This window comes from Ictalurus furcatus, chromosome 19, assembly GCF_023375685.1.
Source record: "Ictalurus furcatus strain D&B chromosome 19, Billie_1.0, whole genome shotgun sequence".
In the NCBI taxonomy this organism is placed as follows: domain Eukaryota; kingdom Metazoa; phylum Chordata; class Actinopteri; order Siluriformes; family Ictaluridae; genus Ictalurus; species Ictalurus furcatus.
In genome coordinates this window covers 1647925-1672032 of record NC_071273.1, presented here as the reverse complement: position 1 = coordinate 1672032, position 24108 = coordinate 1647925, and the positions used below count along the sequence as shown (strand labels likewise).

At 41.2% G+C, this 24108-nt stretch overlaps 1 protein-coding gene across 10 annotated transcripts in view; it reads right to left on the bottom strand.

Moving 5' to 3' along the window:
• The window catches only part of cacna1c (calcium channel, voltage-dependent, L type, alpha 1C subunit), a 315602-nt gene that overhangs the window by 68808 nt on the left and 222686 nt on the right, over nucleotides 1–24108 (bottom strand). For all 10 annotated transcript variants that reach the window (XR_008388488.1, XR_008388489.1, XM_053649808.1 and 7 more), the window contains 3 exons: nucleotides 17821–17979; nucleotides 17559–17669; nucleotides 3531–3614 (listed from right to left, as the gene is read on the bottom strand). Coding sequence is in view for 8 of the 10 variants with exons in the window: in XM_053649808.1 (XP_053505783.1) it covers nucleotides 3531–3614; nucleotides 17559–17669; nucleotides 17821–17979 (354 nt within the window). In the remaining 2 variants the exon portion in view is untranslated. The remainder of the gene's footprint in view (nucleotides 1–3530; nucleotides 3615–17558; nucleotides 17670–17820; nucleotides 17980–24108) is intronic.

The window sequence follows — 24108 nt, the reverse complement described above, 5'->3', positions numbered from 1 at the left end:
GAAATATGTATTTGACCCCTCTGCAAAACATGACTTAGTACATGGTGGCAAAACCCTTGTTGGCAATCACAGAGGTCAGACGTTTCTTGTAGTTGGCTACCAGGTTTGCACACATCTCAGGAGGGATTTTGTCCCACTCCTCTTTGCAGATCTTCTCCAAGTCATTAAGGTTTCGAAGCTGACGTTTGGCAACTCGAACCTTCAGCTCCCTCCGCAGATTTTCTATGGGATTAAGGTCTGGAGACTGGCTAGGCCACTCCAGGACCTTAATGTGCTTCTTCTTGAGCCACTCCTTTGTTGCCTTGGCCATGTGTTTTGGGTATTGTCATGCTGGAATACCCATCCACGACCCATTTTCAATGCCCTGGCTGAGGGAAGGAGGTTCTCACCCAAGATTTGACGGTACATGGCCCCATCCATCGTCCCTTTGATGTGGTGAAGTTGTCCTGTCCCCTTAGCAGAAAAACACCCCCAAAGCATAATGTTTCCACCTCCATGTTTGACGGTGGGGATGGTGTTCTTGGGGTCATAGGCAGCATTCCTCCTCCTCCAAACACGGCGAGTTGAGTTGATGCCAAAGAGCTCCATTTTGGTCTCATCTGACCACAACACTCTCACCCAGTTGTCCTCTGAATCATTCAGATGTTCATTGGCAAACTTCAGACGGGCATGTATATGTGCTTTCTTGAGCAGGGGGACCTTGCGGGCGCTGCAGGATTTCAGTCCTTCACGGTGTAGTGTGTCACCAATTGTTTTCTTGGTGACTATGGTCCCAGCTGCCTTGAGATCATTGACAAGATCCTCCCGTGTAGTTCTGGGCCGATTCCTCACTGTTCTCATGATCATTGCAACACCACGAGGTGAGATCTTGCATGGAGCCCCAGGCCGAGGGAGATTGACAGTTCTTTTGTGTTTCTTCCATTTGCGAATAATCGCACCAACTGTTGTCACCTTCTCACCAAGCTGCTTGGCAATGGTCTTGTAGCCCATTCCAGACTTGTGTAGGTCTACAATCTTGTCCCTGACATCCTTGGAGAGCTCTTTGGTCTTGGCCATGGTGGAGAGTTTGGAATCTGATTGATTGATTGCTTCTGTGGACAGGTGTCTTTTACACAGGTAACAAGCTGAGATTAGGAGCACTCCCTTTAAGAGTGTGCTCCTAATCTCAGCTCGTTACCTGTATAAAAGACACCTGGGAGCCAGAAATCTTTCTGATTGAGAGGGGGTCAAATACTTATTTCCCTCATTAAAATGCAAATTAATTTATAACATTTTTGACATGCATTTTTCTGGATTTTTTTTGTTGTTATTCTGTCTCTCACTGTTCAAATAAACCTACCATTAAAATTATAGACTGATCATTTCTTTGTCAGTGGGCAAACGTACAAAATCAGCAGGGGAACAAATACTTCTTTCCCTCACTGTATACACATACATAGTGGGGGAAATAAGTACTGAATGCATCAATTTTTTTCAGTAAGTATATTTCCGATGAGGCTATTCACATGAAATTTTCACCAGACATCAGTATTAACTCAAGAAATCCAAAATTATAAAGAATTCACAACATAACAGGCCATAAATAAAGTTATCTCTTTGTAATAAAGTGGAATGACACAGGGAAAAAAGTTCTCCAAGGCAAGGTAAGGCAAGGAACCAGCTGAAATCTGTAATTACTTAGAAAGTAATAGTACCTCCTATCTGTGCAAATTAATATCAACTGGGATAGTACATTGATGGTCTATAAAAAGGATTTTCGTTACCAAGGTGTCACACAAGAAACATCTAATGATGGGTAAAAGCAAAGAGCTCTCCTGAGACCATCACAAGCTTATTGTTGCAAAACATATTGATGGAATCGAATACAGATGTATTTCAAAACTTCTGAATCTTCCAGTAAGCACCATTGGGGCCATTATCCGCAAGTTGAAGCAACATCACTCCATCATCAACCAGCCACGCACAGGAGCTCCTCAGAAGATTACTGACCAGGGAGTCAGAAGAATAGTCAGAAGAGTAGCCCAAGAGCCAAGGACCACTCGGAAAGAGCTCCAGAACATTTGGAGGCAGCAGGTACCATCGTCACAGAGAAAACAATAGGAAATGCACTCCACCCTAAAACACTTTACCAACAGTGAAGTTTGGAGGCGGAGGCATCATGCTGTGGGGCTGTTTGTCATCGCATGGTACTGGCAGACTTCATATAATTGAAGGAACAATGAATGGAGCCCTTTACCAGGAGATTCTTGAGAAGAAGCTGCTGCTATCCACTAGGATGAGGAAGATGAGACGTGGGTGAACCTTCCAACAGGACAACAATCCAAAGCATACAGCAAAGGAAACTCTCAATTGGTTTCAGAGGGAAAAAAATCAAGGTGTTAGAATTAACCAGTCAATCACCTGACTTGAATCCAATTGAACAAGATTTAAAGACAATATGTTTAGAAGAACAGGCCAAAATCACACCTGAATACTGCGGCCCATTCATTTCTTCATACAGGAAGCGTCTTGAATCGGTCATTACAAACAAAGGCTTCTCCTCCAAGTATTAAATAAATTTCAGTTAGCGTGTTCAATACTTTTCCCCCCCGTGTCATTCCACTTTATTACACATGACTTCATTTATGGACTTTAATGTTTGGATTTCTTTATATTTATGGATTTCTTGAGTTAGTACCAAAGTCTGGTGAAAATTTCATGTGAATAAGCTCATTGGAAATATATTTACTGAAAAAAATGTTGACGCATTCAATACCTATTTCCCCCACTGTATATTGTATATAAATCAAGGTAAGAACTATTATTTGACTAACAGATTATGAACCAAAAAACCTGATTTTCTACAATCTTACAAATGTAAAATTAAGTAGAATTTAATATTAACTTGAACTTAATATTCAACACTAAAAGATTTGGAAGCCACCATTAGTTTCACAAATAAATGAACAAAAATAATTTGAGAAATAAAAAAAGGGAACAAATAAAGACATAAATACAAAAAAGAACAAAATTAAACCAGTAAAAAATGGAGTAGTCTCTGACTCAAAAAATAGAAATGTTGTATAAAGGCAGATTCAAAGAGAGACTATTTAAATCCTCTGAGGCAGTTACTCTATGTCAACAATGCTACCCACTACTAGAAGAGAGTCAAATGTATTTTTAGAGAATTGCTTTTGGTGGGACATGTCATAACTGCATTAAAAGTTAAGTGCGAGTTAGTTTGCATTATGATAGACACAGAGAAAAACAAGTATGACACAATAAATTAATTCCTCTCATAGACGGTCTCAATCATTTTCTGAAAATCTAATTTTCTACTTGAATTTTTTTTTTTCTGATTTCCCTACATCCACAAGCTCTGAGCTACCTCTTGACAGTGTACAACAGCTTGAGAAAGCCAGATTCAGGGCATGGAGTGAATGAAAAATAATAGTATGATATATACAAAAAAAAGTTGAGAAAGGAAGATACTGGTTAATGGAATAGGGAAAGATAAGAAAGAGAAAGAAAGACGGCGGTGGTGTACTTACATTTATTTCACTCAGAATGACATCTATAATGCTGCCAATTACGATGAGGAAGTCAAAAACATTCCAAGGATCACTAAAATAGCCCTATACAGGATAAAATGTTAGTTAGATAGGTAGCATCAATCAGTATGTTTACATGGACAACAATAATCCAATATTAACCCGATTAAGACAATACTCTGATTATGAAACTACCATGTAAACAGCATTTTTTTTATTACCTTAATCCGATTAAAGTCATACTCAAAGTAGACACAAATAGAATTAAGACATGTGAAGTACTCCTGTTTTAGTCGCATTATCGACGTGCATTACAGTCATGTAATCACCTTAATCACACTATTAATGTTGTGTAGGAGTTTTCACTGCATTTTGTGACAGGACACACGGCAGTGCGCATCCATTTGATGGCAAACAGGAGAGCACGGCTGCATCCAAAACCACGTACTTACCTACTATATAGTACGTGAAATACATGCGTTTCGGCTACTATATAGTAGGTAAGTACATGGTTTGGGACACAGCCCAAGGCTTCAAGCAGTCGTCTATTAGTACGTATAGCATAATAAATAATTAACTGCACTTGAAGCTTTCGTAAAATTAAAAATAAAAACACCCAAAACTGTATACGGTACCATAACGAAGACGAACTGTATGTTAATACGTGAAATTCTGGAGGGAATGTCGGACGGCATGGCATGGTGACGTAATGATGTGTGCCGTTAATCAATCTATGACCTATAACATGCAAAACGGGACCATGAAAGTAGTATTCTAAAAGCGACTTATGTAAACACCTTAATCACAATATTATCTATTCAGAATAAGGTCAATTATTGCTGTCCATGTAAACGTAGTCAGTCACTCATAGGACTATCAGACTGGCCTTGACAGATTATTACAGTAAAAAAAAGGAAAAAGTCTCAAAAATATACAACATACATAAATCTTCATGAATTGTCTGTAACCAAGTTGCAAAACCATACAAAATACTAGTACTGTAATTTAAAAAAAAAAATCATTTAAACAAATAAGTCTTTAATATCAATGGGGTAATTGTTTTGGAAAAAAGGCTTACATATGAGGAATTTTATACCTCTACATACCAGATATACTAGATGAATATATGTAACAAAATTGCTGAAGAATACTAGTAGCCCAAAATGACATAAAACAATTAATCAATTTTAGCAAAGAGATGTCTATTATCTGCACTTACAGTTAACCAGTATTATTAGCACCCTACATGAAAATGTGCAGTATTAACTATATAAAATGAATAACACAAGTAATAAGTGATTATTTCAACCGTAAACCTATTGTTTCTCTGTGATACTCAATTTATGTCACAACTCTCACTGGTCCTTATTCATTTAAAGTTGTGTAGAAACCAGTGGAAAATTGACGACATGGAATAATGTATGAATGAATATACATCTGAAGTGTCACACAACATTGAATTATCGACATTGAGTTATGTCATATGCATATGACACACCCCCAATTTACCTTATTAGACATAATCTACATGAAACATAGTCTAATGAGAGAAATGCTCTCATTTCTCCCAATGGCATGAAATCAACCAATGCTACCTAGTATCATTGCACAAGTTTTTGTCTTTCTTTTTTCCCCATGTAAAACTGTTCAAGTAACTGTACATCTGGGCAGGAAAGGACATAGCTCACTATTATTTATTTCTAGGTTTTACTGTGTTGAATCTACAAACTGTTTGCCAAAATCAGCATTCTCTTAAGCAAAGGGATCACGTGCACCACCTGAATCTAGTTTCTTCTCTCTTTGACCTCTCGCTTATCTTTGAATATGATCTCACTCTGTGCTTACTACCACTGTCACTCAGTCAGTATCTCCGTTTATGTCGAGCAAAAATAAGATCCAAATTACGTAGCATTATTCTCATTAATATTACTGCACTTTGAAACTTATTATGTAATTGGAAATATTTTTATCATTTCTATTGGTGGCCATCCACCACGTGCAAGTCTTTAAAAGTCCCCACCATATTTCTTTTCCCTATTGTTCTTCTTGTTTCACATACCAGGAGGTGCGGCCACATACAATCCCATCTGAAAGTATTGGAACAAGAAGGCCAATTCTATATATAGCAAAAATTTAAGACATTTAGGTTTGAGATCAAAATATTAATATGAGACAATAGATCTGAATTTCGGCTTTCATTTCCTATATTTACATCTAGGTGTGTTAAACAATACACCTTTGGTTGTAGACCAAACAATTTTTAGGTGAGTAAAAGTATAAGAATAGATAGTCTTAAAGTAAAGTAAAGTAAATAAAACTGACTTTATATCCCTGGCTTGCAATAACTGCACCAAGCCAGTGACCCACTGATATCAAGAAACTGTTGCATTATTCATTTCTGATGCATTTTCAGGCTTATAACGCAGCTTCTTTCAGCTGTTGTTTGTTTCCGGGGGGATTGTTGGGTTTTGGTTGGGTTAAGGTCTGGTGATTGACTTGATTATTCTAAAACTTAACCCTGATAAAATCCTTTGTTGAGTTGGTAGTGTGTTTTGGGTCATTGTCTTGCTGAAGTTCTTTAGAAATTAGATTGGATGTATTTCTCTGTAAATTGGAAGACAGATGTTTCTGTAAACGTCTGAATTCATTCTGCTGCTACCATCATGAGTTACATTAAAGCTTATTGAGCCTGTTCCAGAAGCAGCCATGCAAGCCCAAGCCATGACACTACCTCTACCATGTTTCACAGATGAGCGTATATGTTTTGGATCATCGTATATCCTTTCTTTCTCCACATTTTGACCTTTCCATCACTTAGAGGTTAATCTTGGTTCCAGAACTTTTGTGGCATTTGACTCTTTGCATTTGACTCTCACACTGAGTTTAAGTCCCGGCCTCAGTAGACACCCTATGCTATGTTCCTTTCTGATACATTCCAGCCCTTACAACTCTCCAATAAAACCTGTTTAACGTTCAGTCCTTGTGTCTGTGTTCTGCTTCTGGGTCCCAAATCCCTCATTAGTTATAACAAGCAGAGCTCCCTCCAACCTATGCCTCAACTTCTCTAGTGTCAGTTGGAGAGCCAGAGGTGCGGGGATAAATATGGTTGTGCAGAGATGTGGATCTTTAAGCTTGACACAATCACAAGCATGTTGTGGTGGGAGGTTGATGGCTGTGCTCTTGGTGAAATCCTTATTGACATCGGAAAACACTGGGGAATAATGACCTCCTGAGCTGAATAAGGATCCCCTGTGGAAGTGAAAGAATGAACAACATTTGTCATTTAATAGAAAATAGAAGATTGTCTGTTTTGCATTATGCTCCTGGGTAGCAGAATTTGGTGCATTTTTTCCAGGAGATTATCTTCCTCTTCGTAGTATTGGCAAAGATCCAAACTTTTCCTTCCTTCATCACTCTTCAGATAGGAGTGGTAATGAGACCAGCTGCATAGGTTTGTCCTCAAATTTCTTAATCTCTCCAACTTTTTTTTTTATCAACAAGTGAAAAATTAAGGAACAAGAAAATGTTTCATGTTCCATATGCACCACATGGGACATCTTAGATAGCCATCATTTAAAACAAGTTGTCAGATCTTCTTTGCTTGTAATGATGGAGTCAAGGCACAAGGTATGGATACAAATGTACAATTTAATAGCAATTATCCCAAAGCACAAGACAAAGTCATGGTCATAAACAGGCAGAGATCAAACACAGATTAACAAAGGCTAGAATAAAGATGGACACCAAGGTATCTGTAGGTGTAAACCAGCTGAATGTACTGACCCATGATGGTAATGGGGCTAGTCATGGTCCTCTTCCTCCTGAAGTCCATCACCATCCCCTTGGTCTTGGCCACATTGAGAAGCTGATGGTTCCTCCCACACCACTCCACATATTTGATGTCCAAGTTCCTGTACTCATCTTCCTGTCCATCCATTATTAACTCCACCACCACAGATTCATCAGAAATTTTCTGAAGTTGGGAGAGATCCGAACTGTACTGAAAGTCTGGATTATGCAGGGTGAAGAAGGGGGAGAGCACAGTTCCCTGTGGTGCTCCAGTGCTGCTCAGAAGGCATTCAGACATGTTCCCAGGCCCACAAACTGGGGTCTGTCCGACAGGTAGTCTGTGACCCAGGAGATTATGGTCATGTGCACCTGCATTCTTTTCATCTCTATTCACAGCAGGAGAGGTCGGATGTTGTTGAATGCATTCGAGAAATCAAAGAAAGTGATTCTCACTCTGATGTTGTTGTAGTATAAGACTGCATTATCCATTATACATACCTGTGGCTAGTTGGCACACTGCAGGGGGTCATTAAAAAAGCTGATCTGAGGTCTGAGATGGAACATCACTAGTCTCTCCAGGACCTTCATGACCTGTGATGTGAGAGCTACTGCTCTGTAATCCTTCAGGGAGGAGGGAGTTGTTTTCTTTGGAACATGAACCAGGCAGGATGTTTTCCATAGTACTTTTTACACTCTAGAGCTTTCTCCTGTTTCTCCTGCACTTTTTTGAAGGCTCAGGGAAAGAGTGGTGGTGAGGGAGTGGAGAGGATGGGGGTAGGGGATCGTGATGAAGATCCTTAGCTCTTTCTAGACTGCCATCCACAGGTTGCTGTTTTGTTTTGAAGCTGGTGAGCCAGATCACCAGGCAGATGCCAGCCCACATCTCCTTTGCATTGTTCTGCTGAAGCCTGCCCTCCAGCTTCCTTGTGTAGACTTTTGTTCTCCCTCAGTCTCACCTTCAACTCCTTCTGCACCCTCCTCAGCCTTGTCCTTGTCCTGTTCCTTGTCCTTCTGCCTGTAAGCCTGCTTCTTGGTGATTTGGGGTTTATTAGGAAAACAATGCACCCTCCTGACTGGAACTATACTGCCCATTCAGAAATTGATGTAGTCCATTATGCAGTCCATCATGTTATTAAATGTCTTCCCCAGCTGATTCACAGAACACTTCTCAGTCTGAGGCCTCAAAGAGGTCTTCACTGCCTCTTGTGACCTTCTCCTTATGGTCTTCTTTGTCACAGACTGCCTTAGGACAACAGATCAGTATGTGGGTGTCAGCAGAACCAGGTTGTGGTCAGACCTTCCCAGTGGGGGAAGAGCAGATGAACTTTATGGTAACACAACTGACAAACTGGTGGAACTTTGGTAATGTGGTGGAGAGTGACACATGATTAAAATCTCCATAAATGACAGTGACAGGGTTTAGATGCTGTGGTTGGAGTCTCGTGATAGCCAAGAGTATGATGTCAAATTCTGCTTCTAAATCAGATGCCGGTGGGATGTAAACAATAACCACAATGGCGACCATGAATTCCCCCTGCAGATAATATGGACATAATCCAATATCTCAATGTGTGGGCAATTATACCACCAGATTACACCATATGTTGTTTACAAACAGTGCAACTCCTCTACCTTTCATCTCACCACTCATTCTACTGTCTCTTTCTGCCCCCATTGTCTGAAAGATAGGGATAGAAACATTTGAGTATGGAATCTTCGTGCAGCCATGTCTCAATGAAACAAAGCACTCCTGATATTCCCTCTGGGTCCTGATCAATGGGCCTGCTATTCAGAGCATGGACTGGGAAAGGTGTTTTGAAAGGATTAAGCAGGGATTTTGAGTTGGTCTGCTAGGGCCTTAGAAATGAAGTTTTTGAATGCTCCAAAGTCTAGGAGGGCTAGGGTACAAAGAAAGTGATCTTCAGTAAATATGTTGACAGGAATAAACACTTGTTTAAGCAAAGATGGGCCATATTATTTAACAACCATAGTGATTTTAGTGGGTAAAATAAAAGGAGCATTGCAGTAAAAATTCTCTGTACTTATGTGGTGTGCCACTATATTTTTTCAGAAGTGCTAGCTGTATCAAAAGGGGTGGATTAACAGATATTGAAGCACTTCCTGGGTCAGGTTGAGAGGCATTTGCTACAGCATTTTAAGGACTTCCTCTGCTGTGGATCCACTCACACTGATGACCCTCTTTGGAACCCACTTGAGGAGGCTCAAGTTCTGGTGTTTGACAGCTGTATCCAAGGTAGAGTGACATTTTTGTAATGATGGAGACAAGGTATGGATACAAACACAGGCTTTAATAGCAATAATCCCAAAACACAAGGCAGAGTCGTTGTCATAAACAGATCAAAGGTCAAAACACAGGCAAACAGGTTAATGTAGGCAGGGCTAAATGATGGAAGTGGAAAATACAAAACTGGGGTCAAAACTTGAATCAACTAAATGTAACAAAGGCTCGGAAATGCTCTCAGTACAAATGATGGTAAAACTTTGGCAGGTGATGGTGGATTTGGTTTGAATTTATAGTCCTTCTAATGAGGGTCACAAATGAGTAACAGATGAAATTAGTCGATAGATAACCTGGAACACTGTAATGTCTGGATTGGATTGGGATGGTTTGAAGAGGGCCTGGTGTGACATAGCTACAACCATACGAATCATCAAGAACTGTTGCTGACCTTACAGAATCAAAATATTCATAAATTGCTAAAGCAGGATTGGACTCTGTGTGTGCAAAGCCTATCAGAAAGCCACATAAATATATCAGACCAAAAACTATGTAGAACAGAACAGAAACAAAAAAGATATGCCAAGGAACATCTGCAATTTTATATTTGGAAAATAGAGCCATACTTAATTAGTTTTTGATTAGTGAAGCCCATGAAGAACCTTGAATTGTATCAATCTATATTTTTAATTTTATATTTTATGAACGAGATAATTTAGACAGACTTTCTTCCCAAATGTGACTTTTCTATTTAATGGAGGTATTGTATTAGTCACTGTATTAGTCACTGTAGCTAAGTGGCAGTGGATTCAGTTTTGACAGCTTCTGGTAATTTGTTACAGATGGTGTAAACACTTGCAGTAGCACTTCACCCACATTCATTCCAAAATTTAAAAACAACAACAACAACAACAAAACAGGATGGATGTGAAATATCTGTTTCCAAATATTTATATGTTGTGTTCACTGTAAATTAGGCATTTATATTTAACGTACATAACACAATTTTGAACATTTGAACTGTCGTCACAACAAGCCAGTGACTACATTTCCCATCCTGCACAGCGGCCTACAAACATGGCCCCCATGGACTACACTTCTCCCACACACACACACACGTTCACCTTCTCCAGTACTCTAATCACACACACCTGTTTCCAATCTCACACACACTCACACCACAGTATATAAAAGAGACTCTTTAAACACTATGACTTTGCATAGTATTGAGTTTAACTCTTTGCCAAGTGATTGTTCTTTGTTCTCGTCTCGTTTCATGGTTATTGACCTCGTTTCTCGTTTACTGACTCTGATTCAAGCCTCGCCCAATTTATGCCCGTTTGTTGATCACCTGACCCATTGCCTGTTTTGACCACGCTTCTGTCTAATAATTTGGATTTGTCTGCCTGTCGCTCCTAAATAAAAGGAGTCATTAAAGTCTTTATCTGCACTTGCTTCCACCTTAGTTACCACTTCGTGACAGAATACTATGCCAAACATGGATGCAGCAGCAAGACGGAGGAGACATCCCACAAAGAAAACCAAGCAAACCATCCCAGCTGTGAATTCGATCCAGTTTCCGCAGTGGACTAGAGCCGATCTCCCGGAGCTGTATGATGGTTTGTCAGATCAGAATTTTTCTTGGGAATGCCAGATATACTTCTCCAGTCTAACTGAATCCAAGCCCGGATGAGAAGCAATGGCTAGGGCTCCTGTTGTCCCGGTTTTGCAGCCCAGCACGCTAGTGGGCACAGCGTTTAGCAGCCATGGGATCCTGGGGACTGGAAAGTGTCAGTCTGTTTGTGGGACTTGTCATGAGGGTGTACGGCATCCCAGAATCCTGGGCGATCTTTGAGGATCTTGTGGGGGAACCATGCCTCAAAGATGAACTGGACGTGCTGTTTACTACATATTATCAGCAGACTACATATCAGCAGACATACATGGTGACCCCAGAGCTCCAGCTCGAGACCTACGTGGTGCTCTCACCTGCTGAGCTCCAGCCAGAGGTCAACGTGGTGACCTCGGCACCAGAGCTCGAACCTGGGACCCATGAGGTGGTCTCACCTGCCGAGTTCCAGACAGAGGTCAACATGGCAACCACTGAGCTCCAGCCTGAGGTCAACGTGGCCACCTCAGCCCCAGAGTTTCAGCCTGAGACCCATGAGGTGGTCTCCGCTCCAGAGCTCCAGCATAAAGTCAAGTTCCTGAAAGAGGTCAACGAGGTAATCTCTTAAGCCATGTTCATGTCCGAGGTCGAAGAGATGACCTGTCATGCCAAGTTCCTGTCCCAGGTCGAGACTGACATCACGACCAACCAAGTTACTCTCACGCCAGAGTTGGTTGACACAACCAACCAAGTTCTGCTCAAGCCTGAGTCTGTTGACACGGACGACCAAGTTCTGCTCATGCCTGAAGCAGACTTCATGACTAACCAAGTTCTCCCCATGCCTGAGACTGATGACAAAAAGTTCAGGCTGCAAAGTCGATGGAGAACGACGCTCAGACTCTCTGCTGGACTGAAGAAGGAACTCAGCCACCCTGTTCTGCTGAGGGAGTTTCTCCACCTCCCATTGCAGCCAAAAGTTTTGTTCGGCTTTCCTGCTCCACTGAGGACGTTGCACTGACTTCCTGCTCTGCTGTGGACGTTGCGCTGCCTTCCTGCTCCACTGAGGACATCGCGCTGCCTTCCTGCTCCGCTGAGGATGTCGCGCTTCCTTCCTGCTCTGCTGAGGTCGTCGCTCTGCTTTCCTGTTAAGCTGAGGACGTCGCGCTTCCTTCCTGCTCCGCTGAGGTCGTCGCTCTGCTTTCCTGTTAAGCTGAGGACGTCGCGCTTCCTTCCTGCTCCGCTGAGGTCGTCGCTCTGCTTTCCTGTTAAGCTGAGGACATCGCTCTGCTTTTCTTGCACCGCTGAGGACGCTGCTCAACCTCCTGGTTTAGCTGGGGATATTTTTCCCAGTGGGCCAGGACCGCCAATGGAGGGGAGTGTTTTCTGGCGCTTCGGGAGGAGCACCCTTGGGGGGGGTTCTGTCATTTCACAGCAAACCAGTGACTACATTTCCCATCCTGCACAGCGGCCTACAAACTTGGCCACCATGGACTACATGACCCCTCCCACACACACACACACATTTTCATCTTCTCCGGAACTCTAATCACACACAACTGTTTCCAATCTCATAGACACACACCACAGTATATAAGAGACTGTTTAAACACTGACTTTGCGTATTATTGAATTTAACTCTTTGCCAAGCAGTTGTTCTTTGTTCTTGTCTCATTTCGTTTCATGGTTATTGACCTCGTTTCTCGTTTACCGACTCTGATTCAAGCCTTGGCCTATCTATGTTTGCTGATCGCCTGACCCATTACCTGTTTTGACCACGCTTCTGTCTAATGATTTGGATTTGTCTGCCTGTCGCTCCTAAATAAAAACTTTATCTGCACTTGCTTCCGCCTCAGTTACCACTTCGTGACAATACACTTGCATATATTTATATATATTTTATGTTTACAAAATATATATTTGTATATAATAATTAGTAAATAATAATGATATGGATAAAACAACAAATTACAGCAAGGTCTACAATAAAGATTGGTTAACTAGTTGGTCAAGTAATAAAGATTAGTGATATATACACACATACAGTGGGTATTGAAATTGTCGATATATTTCCAATGAGGCTATTCACATGAAATTTTCACCAGACATCAGTATTAACTCAAGAAATCTGGAAATATAAAGAATTCACAACCTTAAATAAAGTTATGTGTAATAAATTGGAATGACGCAGGAAAAAAAGTATCGAACATGCTAAGAAAAAGCAGTTCTCCAAGGCAAGGTAAGGCAATGAACCAGCTGAAATGAGTAAGTAATTATACCCCCTATCTGTGCAAATTAATATCAGCTGGGTTAGTACATTGATGGTCTATAAAAAGGCTTTTCGTTACCAAGGTGTCACACAAGAAACATCTCATGATGGGTAAAAGTAAAGCGCTTTCCCAAGACCTTTACACCCTTATTGTTGTGAAACACAGTGATGGAATCGGATACAGACAGATTTCAAAATTTCTGAATCCTCCAGTAAGCACCATTGTGGCCATTATCCGCAAGTGGAAGCAACATCAAGCAACACAATATTTCTGACCAGGGAGTCAGAAGAATAGTCAGAAGAGTAGCCCAAGAGCCAAGGACCACTCGGAAAGAGCTCCAGAAACACTTGGAGGCAGCAGGTGCCATCGTCACAGAGAAAACAATAGGAAATGGACTCCTATGCTAACCCCACAAGACTAAATTACAAAAGAAAAGGCATGTTGAAGCTTGTTTAAAGTTTGTTACAACTCATTTGGACAAGCCTATGAAATACTGGGAGAGTGTAGTCTGGTCAGACGAGGGCAAACTTGAGCTTTTTGGCTGTCATACTACACACCATGTTTGGGGAAGAAATAGCACTGCACATAATCCTAAAAACAATATACCAACAGTGAAGTTTGGAGGTGGAAGCATCATGGTGTGGGGCTGTTTTTCATCACATGGTACTGGCAGACTTCATATAATTGAAGAAACGATGAATGGAGCCCTTTACTGGGAGATTCTTGAGAAGAATCTGCTGCCATCCACAAAGATGATGAAGATGAGATGTGGGTGGACCTTCCAGCAGAACAACGATCCAAAGAATACAGCAAAGGAAACTCTCAATTGGTTTCAGAGAAACAAATCAAGGTGTTAGTATGGCCCAATAACCTGACTTGAATCCAATTGAACAAGATTTAAAGACAATATATTTAGAAGAATGGGCGAAAATCACACCTGAATACTGCCTCCCATTAATTTCTTCATACAAGAAACGTCTTGAAGCTGTCATTACAAACAAAGTCTTCTCCACTAAGTATTCAATTAATTTCATTTAGCATGTTCAATACTTTTTTCATGTGTCATTCTGTTTTATTACACATAACTTTATTTATGGACTTTAACGTTTGGATTTCTTTATACGTGTGTATTTCATACCAGTTAATACCAGTGTCTGGTGAAAATTTCATGTGAATAACCCCAGTGGCAATATATTTACTGAAAAAAAATGTTGACACGTTTTACTTTTTATTTCCCCCATTGTATGTATATATATATATATATATATATATATATATATATATATATATATATATATATATATATTATACACACACATAAAAATTAAAGCTGCACCATTACTAAATTTCTCAGCCGATACCGATAGTTCTGCCTTTTATGTCTTCTTTTAAATTAATAATAATTAATTCCACAATTCTGAAGGAAATGCAAATAAAAACTTTATTCTCCTCATTTCAACAAGTTGTTTCACAGTAACTGGTCTCAAACAGAAAACATATTACTCAATTAACATTAACACATTAACTAAATTCTGAAGATTAAAGTAAGATTTTGTTAACTTATTGAATGTTATTAATTCATATTAACATTGACTGAAAACCTCCTTTTAGGCTCACATTCACTCACCATAAACAAAAGCATTTCTACTTCATCATTGAACATCAAACTGGTAATATATAATATCAACGTTTTTATAGAACATTAAATGGATATGAAATATACTACTCTACACTACTCTATTTTTCTATGCAATATATACTTTTTTGTCAACTCATCTTCATTTAAATCTTTCAACGGTGTACTGGCGCTTTAATTCAGCATGAGCAGCACAGCAAAAAAGAAATAAATAAAAAATTAGACTCAACACCGAAACACCCGCTTCACTGCTGTTCACTTCCACTGTAAGATTATAGCGGTGAAGAGCTTACAAACTGCAGTTTTGTCATCATTCCCCACAAGAGACATCTTTACAGACAGCACAAAATCGATGTGTTCTCCTGGCCTCTTTTTGACAGGATATGATCGGCCCTGATCATCAGATGTTTTTAAACTATTGGCCGATGAAAAATAGCCTTTATTGCCCGATACCGATTATCTGCCGATACATTGGTGCATCTCATAATATAAATATATATATACACACACTAGCTGTGTGTGCGTGAGAACAAAGGGTTCTCTTTGGCTGGTAGAGTGTTTGGAGTCTTTGTTTCATGGTCTAGATCAGAGTCAGGTTTGTCGAGGAATAAGACCTCATCGATGTCTAGGTGAGACATGCTGTGCCCAGCCAGTTAGTCAGGATAATAAAGGGTTACGTAGATAGAGAAGCGTGCAGAGATTCAGTCCTTTCACAACTAATTATGTGACCAATATGTGCCACTCCTCTGTTTTCTCCCTGGGGAGTCTTACCTTCATTTCCAAAGAGAACGGAGTCTCATGGCTAGGCAATGTATGTGCTACCTAGGTGCAGGCACTATACTATATTTCCAGTCAGTATACGGCTCTCGGGTGTGTTTTTTCTGTTAACAGCGTTAATCGACTCTGGATCAGCGGAAAATTTCATTGACCAAGAAACTGTCACCACATTAACATTTCCATCCATTGTTTGTCATGCCCTATGAGAATCCACACCATTGATGGAGGGCCTATCGGAGGTGCCATCAAATTCCAAACCCAACCCCTCTGTTTTATGTCAGTGCTTTACACCAAGAAAAAATATAATTCCTATTAACTGTGACCACCAAACATCTCATAATCTTGGCTCTCTTAGCATCACCAGGAGATCACCCACTGGTCGAGTTACTGTCAACAACATTGTCTTCTGTCACCTCCACTCTGTATGGCCTCAACTTCTGTGGAAAGTCCCGGACCCTATGCCCCGAGCCACAGACATTCCCTACCAAGTGTTAAAACCTCATTTTTAACAAGGCCATTTTTAACAAGGCCAAAGCCAGTGCCTTAACCCCGCACCATCCCTATGATTGTGCAATTAAGCTGCTTCCAGGAAGCACACCTCCCTGTAACAGGATATACTCCCTTTCTATCACAGAACAAAGAGCTATGGAGGAGTACATCCAAGAAGCACTACAACACTATATTCCGTCCTTCCGCATCACCTGCCTCAGCTGGGGTCATTTTGTGGAGAAAAAGGGGAAGGAGTCCGGCCTTGCATTGATTACTGAGGACTTAATCAAGTAGCAGTGAAATATCTTATCCCCTACCCCTTTTTCCAACGGCACTAGAACTTTGTTCAGCTCAAATTTTCACTAAATGGGACCGGTGGAGCACATAATTCTATACAGATCCCGGGAAGGGGATGAGAGGAAAACCACTTTTAGCACCACTTGTAGCCACTATTGAGTACTGCGTCATGCCTTATGGGCTTTCTTGCACGCCATCAGTTTTTCCAAACCTTATCAATGATGTTTTATGCGACATGTTAGGCAAGTATGTCATCGCATACATTGACAACATACACATATATTCCCCTTCATGTGAAACTCCTGTACTCCATGTTCATCAGGTTCTCCAAGGTCTAACCCAGAATCAGCTGTTCAATTAAGGGGAGCAGTGCAAATTCCATCAATGCACCATCATTCTCCTTCCTGGGCTACATGATTAGCCCATACGGGGTCACCATGGACCCAGAAAAGGTATCTGCCATCAATGAGATGGCCTAGATCCTAAAACTGTTAAGGACTTACAATGGTTTCTGGGTTTTGCCAACTTCTACTGGTGCTTCATTAGGGGATTTAGCTCCATAGCTCACTCACTGACTTCACTACTTAAGAAGGGGAGTAAGTGCCTGGTCTGGAACTCAGTAGCAGAGCAAGCTCTCAGTCAACTTAAAATTGCTTTCACCACTGCACCCAATCCATTAGTTTATTATTGTGAATTCTGGTTTGCTCTACGATATCCTTTTGTTGATGGCATGTCCCTCTGCTTGCTTTTGTCTCTGAACTTGCCTTTCATTTTAGAACTGTCTGCTGATCCTCTATTAAAAACTGTCTAACTGCAATTACATCTGTCTCAGCCTCTCCGCTGTGAAAAGTATATATATATATATATATATATGTATATGTGTGTGTGTGTGTGTGTGTAGTTGTAAGTAGGAAGCAGGCCATACCCTGGGTTTGAAGGCAATAAGTTTGAGGATCATCTCCACAGTGAACAGACCAGTGAAGAGCATGTTCAGGATGTTCATGGCTTTGTTGAAGGATGGTGACTGGCCATGGTGCTGCAGAGAGACACAATGTATACTCTAAATTACAATTCTGTGGCATGGTAATCTCAAAATGGAGAAATGTTTCTCTTATTGTAATTACTAAGGAAATATATTGTTATTTAAAACTATTATCATCTAGCAATCCATAAGGGGTTATACTGACCTGCATTGCCAAGCAGATGGTGTTAAGTAGGATTAGAGTGAACATCAGATATTCAAAGTAGGTGGAGTTGACCACATACCACACCTTATACTGGTATGGATTCTTTGGAATGTACCTGCGCAGAGGCCGTGCCTTTAGAGCATACTCCACACACTGCCGCTGTACCATGAGAATAACACACAAACAGGTTCACACACAGTCAGACACCGACAGACAAATAAACAGACAGACACACACACACACACACACATACACACACACAAACATTAGAAAAATATCAGTTTTACTTCCTTATGTTTGGGACTACTAAGGTGGATTCCTTCAGAACTAGTGGGTTTTTTTTTTCTTCCATGTGCCTAACCTCAAATAACAAAATCATGTGGGTAACCCATAAAAGGTCCAAGCTATGTCATGTCCATCCTCTTCCGGTTTTTGTCATCAAGGACTTGAGAAAGTTGATTCAGTGAGGTAAAATACAGGCATCTAATCATTTGTTTATTGCTATAAGCATATATAAGTTTTTATTATTGTTAAATCTGCACCATCAAATGAGTGTACACTGGCACACACCTTGGGTACTGTTAATTATGGTGTCAGATTTATTACTACAGATATTATTACTGTTTGTGCCATAAGAACAGAGATGTGGCCTGTAGTTTGTACTGGCATGTAATTGCAAATTTCATTAATTCATTAAGCAGCCCACTCTATAAGTTAAATTGTGTCTCTTGTTGCTCCTGGCCCTTAATGAGAAACCTCCATCTGGAGATGTGAAGGGTATAGAAATCCTGCTGGCAACAATCCAAGCAATAGGAAGCAAATGCCAGTGCCAGAGACCAGTAAAAGCACTCTGTGTTAACAACTGCTAGCATGTGGACAATTCTTTGGCATGTTGCTGTAAGAGACAGTAGTTTGTCATACCCATCTGCCTGAAACAATTGAGGCAGCAAGCTACCTTTAAGCTCATTTGTATGAAATCCTTTGCCATACAAAACAAAACGGCAGCAGACAGAGCGAGTTATACCATGCAGGCTATGTTCCTGATGATGCAGGGCAGTCACTAATAGAAAAGCAGCCAATGCAGACAGTATATGGGCAAGATCATTTAAATGAGCTCTTCTCAATGTGCTACCTGATTCCCAAAGAGGAAGCACAATCTGCCCCATGATTTTAGTGTCCCTGAAATTAATTTCTGGCTATGCCACTGCTCTGAGGTGTTGGTTCAGAGCATGTTTCTCCTTGTAGACATGTCTTTAGGTGCTATCCCTGTACACCACCTGTCACTAAGAATTGCTTGCTTACTTACTGGGCCGAAGCAATTGGCCCAACAGTTTTCTCTCGAAATCAGCCCAACTGGTTGGCAGCAGGCCTATGCTTGTGAATTGGCAAATTGATAAGGAGGCAGTTCCTGTAATTTATAACACCTACCAAGCATGTCAGCCTGTTTGTGAACAAATGATTCACTAAAACACAAAGTGGTTCACAGGCAGTGTAGAGACACCCTGGGACAGGGTGAATCAGTGTAGGCATTTCTGTCACGGTTATGGAACAACAGTCTCAGCAACCAGTGTTATTGATGGCCCCATTTTGTTACTAAAAAAGCCAACATGTCTGCTACCCATCAGACCAGACTTTCTGATGCAGAACAAGTCACTATGGCACAGCTTTCAAAAATTTTCTCCATGAACCCAACTTTTTCTGAGGACTCCTAAAGGTAAAAAAAAATAATAATAACTTATAAAATGACTGCCTATTATTAACTGGAAAATAAAGTTGATTAAAACAAAACCCCAGACTTATAATAACGCAGAACACTGGAGGATGATAACACACACTGAACATAAAGAAATATTACAGGACATTTTGTCATGACAGTGGCTGGTTACCTGTTTGTATTTTGTTTTCCCTGTGTTTCTCTTCCTCGGGTCTCCAGCGTGTCTGTGCTTGTTTATGTTTGTGTGTGCATGTGGCTGGGTAGAGCGCTCCCTAATTGCTCCAGAGATCACACCTGCTGCAAATCCACTCATCAACTCCCCAGAATAAATCAACCCCAGTGTGCCAGCCATCAGTACAGTAACTACCAGACTACCTGTGTTGTACTGTTCCTTGTGGTTTTATTTCAACGTGTCTCATTATAAAATTATTTACTGTCATCTCCCTGTGCCTCCAGGATTACACCTTCACCTGTCTGTCACCAGTTACTTCCTGCCTTGTCCAGCAGAGTGCTCACCTCTCCCATGTACGACCAGAGTTCAAACCCTATCCCACCAACTAATTTCAATAGCTTCCCTCCAATCTTTTTTCATTCTAGTTTTACCTCTATTAAAAAAAACAGTTAGCTGGGGGAAATGCACATCCTTCCTGCTCCAATGTTCCCTAGTATTTGCTCAGAGAGTATCTTAACCTACTCCTGGGAAAGTGGCAAAATTGCCTACTGCTCAGGGGAGATGCCTTGGCCTGGGCCACCTCTGCCTGGGACAGGCAGCTGGAGCTGTGGACCACCCTCTCCTGCTTCACCCCTGAGAGTAGCAAGACCTCCAATCATCTCGTCCAGGGAAGTGAGGCAGCTAAACACCTTCTCCCCCTCTGCCAGGGGACTCACATTGTAGCAGAATAGTCGGTTGAGTTCCGGAAACTGGTGGGCTTCCTAAATGGCCTGAATGAAAGGGTAAAGGATGAGCTAGCTCTTGGGGATGAAGTGGACTCCTTCCATTCGCTGATGACACTAGACATTCGACTGGATAACCAGAAGTGGGAGCAGAATGGGAGAGGGCCAGCAGGCCCAGCAACCAGTTGAATGCCTGATCATCTGAAACCCCTGTCCTGGAGTGTGGCTCTCAAGCACCCCCAACCCACCAGTTGGCACAGAACACATGCAGATAGGACGGGCTCAGCTCACTCCAATCGAGCATAACCACAGTTTCAAGGCAGGCATCTGTTTCTACTGTGCCCAACCTGGTATCCTGATCACTACCTGTCCTCAGCAACTAAAAGAGGGTCTCACCAGTAGAAAGCAGATTACTGGCGAGCCAAACATCTGCCCCTCTTCCCCATTTTCAGATCCTAGCCACCCTGCACTATTATCAACCCTCTGTACCTCTGCTTGCCCTCATCGACTTGGGTGCAAATGACAGCTTCCTTGACATGGAGCTGGCTGCCCAGTCAGGCCTCGCCATTGAGCCCTTTGACCCCCCCATTTCTCCCAATGCCCTGGATGAGAAACTCTTGGCTCAAGTCAATCACCGCACACACACCCTGCTTCTAGTTCTCTTGGGGAATCACTGTGAGCAAGTGTGGCTCAATCTCATATCCTCATCTTGTACCCCACTGGTTTTAGCCTACTCTTGGCTCAGTAAACACAACCCCCATATAGACTGGTTGACAGGCAGAACTACCAATTGGTGCTAGTACTGTCATTCCTTATGTCTGTAGTCTGCCCTTGCCCCCAGAGCTGCTGCCCTGACCTTCCTCGTCCCTGACCCTCCTGACCTGTCAACTGTTCCTCCTGAATTCCATGGGAGAGGTCTTTAGCAAAGAAAGGGCACTCTCTTTACAACCTCATCACCCATTGTGAGTAGGCTATACCCTACACACTGATTACCTGTACAATCTTTCCCATCCCAAACAAGAGGCCATGGAACAGTACATCAATGACTTACTTGCTGCAGGACTTATCAGACCCTCTTCCTCCCCCCTGGGTGCTGGTTTCTTCTTTGAGGCTAAGAAGGGTCAGTTACTACACCCCTGTATTGACAACCGAACCATAAACAGCATCACTGTCAAGAATAAATGCCCCCTGATCATAAAAATCTCACTTATATCTAAATGGCCAAATTCCTTAATTCTCATCAAGCCCTCCTTGTCGCCTATTTGTCCTTAACTCTGTACATTCTCAGTTTGTGAAGTGGTGGCACAGTTCCCTTATCGCCTGCCACCTTGGGTCCGGCCACACCTTGAAGCTGCTGAAGTGGCACTTCTGATGGCCCACTATGGATGCTGACACCCTATCCTTCTTGAGCCAAGGGTCCAGAAAAAAAGTTTTCCACTGCTCACAAAATGATCTTAAATTGCTGTTGACCTAGACACTTGACTCCTTCATGGATGCTTAATCTAAATATATGGTGTACAGGGAGTCCCTACTGGTTAAGAGCTACCACAACATCCTCATACACAAGATCCTCTTGTGTATTCAAAAAATGAAGGGAGACACTCCTATCAAACTACAATTCCCCATTTTTACAAGGATAGGGGACCTTTTATTAAACAAGACCTTTTATTGTAAAAAATACAATAAACTTTGACCTCAAACCCCTGACAGATGATGAGTTTATAGTGACTTTTTGAAATGCATTGCATGAAATAGCACAAGGTTGGTGGGATGTAGCTCACCTTGAAATCAACACCTAGTCAGAGTTTGAGCAAAAATGTTGAGCTGCCTTATTGGCTGAGGATTATGAAGATGAAATGGCGGAGTGGTTGAGAACCCAGCATCAGAGATTATGCTGACATTTACAGATCTCTCTGTAAGCACTGAAAACCTGGAATTCAGGAGGAAGAACAGCAATCCTCAGCTTGGTAGTCAGCTATGTAATAGTGGTGTCACTACTCTGGATGGAACTGTCCATCTTGGTCAGCAATTAGAGAAAGACTGGGACAACCAATGACGGTATGAACAACGGAAAGAACAAGCACAGAAATCTTGTATCCTAATCAGCAGCACAACCTGTTTCTAAACCTCCATCAACACTATGATGACAGTGCAAAGGTTGTGTGCACAATTAAAATCAAACAATTATTTGGGTTTTATTTGGGTTTGCAAACCCTGCTCAAACGATAATAATATTTTTACTCACCCCTCATTTAAGGGCATGCTACCATGGAAGGGTGGTGCCTTCTTGGATCCTCAAATACTGTACAGTGGTGGAAATAAGTATTGAACGCATCAACATTTTTTTCAGTAAATATTTTCCAATGAGGCTATTCACATGAAATTTTCACCAGATATAGGTATTAAATCAAGAAATCCGGAAATATAAAGAATTCACAATATTGAAGTCCATAAATAAAGTTATGTGTAATGAAGTGGAATGACAGGAAAAAAGTATTGAATACGCTAAGAAAAATCAGTTCTCCAAGGCAAGGTAAGGCAAGGAACCAGCTGAAATCCGTAAGTAATTATATCTTCTATCTGTGCAAATTAATATTAGTTGGGTTAGTAAATTGATGGTCCATAAAAAGGCTTTTCGTTACCAAGTAAGCCCCATTGGGGTCATTATCTGCAAGTGGAAGCAACATATGTCCGTCATCAACCGGGCATGCACAGGAACTCCTCGCATGATTTCTGACCAGGGACTCAGAAGAATAGACAGAAGAGTAGCCCAGGAGCCAAGGACCACTCAGAAAGAGCTCCAGAAACACCTGGAGGCAGCAGGTGCCATTGTCACACAGAAAACAATAGACAATGCACTCCACTGCTCACGCTCACCCCACAAGACTCCATTACTATAGACAAGGCATGTCGAAGCTCGTTTAGAGTTTGCTACAACTCATTTGGACAAGTCCATGAAATACTGGGAGAGTGTAGTGTAGTCAGATGAGCACAAAATTAAACTTTTTAGCTGTCATACTACACACCATGTTTGGAGAAGAAAAGGTACTGCACATCATCCTTAAAACACTATACCAACAGTGAAGTTTAGAGCTGGAAGCATCATGGTGTGGGGCTGTTTTTCATCGCATGGAAATGGCAGACTTGCTGTAATTGATGGAACAATGAATGGAGCCCTTTACCAGAAGATTCTTGAGAAGAATCTGCTGCCATCCACAAAGATGATGATGATGAGACGTGGGTGGACCGTCCAGCAGGACAACAATCCAAAGCATACAGCAAAAGGAAACTCTCAATTGGTTTCAGAGCAAAAAAATCCAGGCATTACAATGGCCCAGTGAATCACCTGACTTCAATCCAATTGAACAAGATTTAATGACAATATGTTTAGAAGAACAGGCCAAAATCACACCTGAATACTGCGGCCCATTAATTTCTTCATACAGGAAGCGTCTTGAAGCTTTCATTACAAACAAAGTCTTCTCCACAAAGTATTAAATAAATTTCAGTGAGCATGTTCAATACTTTTTTCCTGTGTCATTCCTCTTTATTACACATAACTTCATTTATGGAATTTAATGTTTAAATTTTTTATATGTGTGGATGTCTTGTGTTAATACTAAAGTATGGTGAAAATTTCATGTGAATAGCCTCATTGGAAATATGTTTACTGAAAAAAT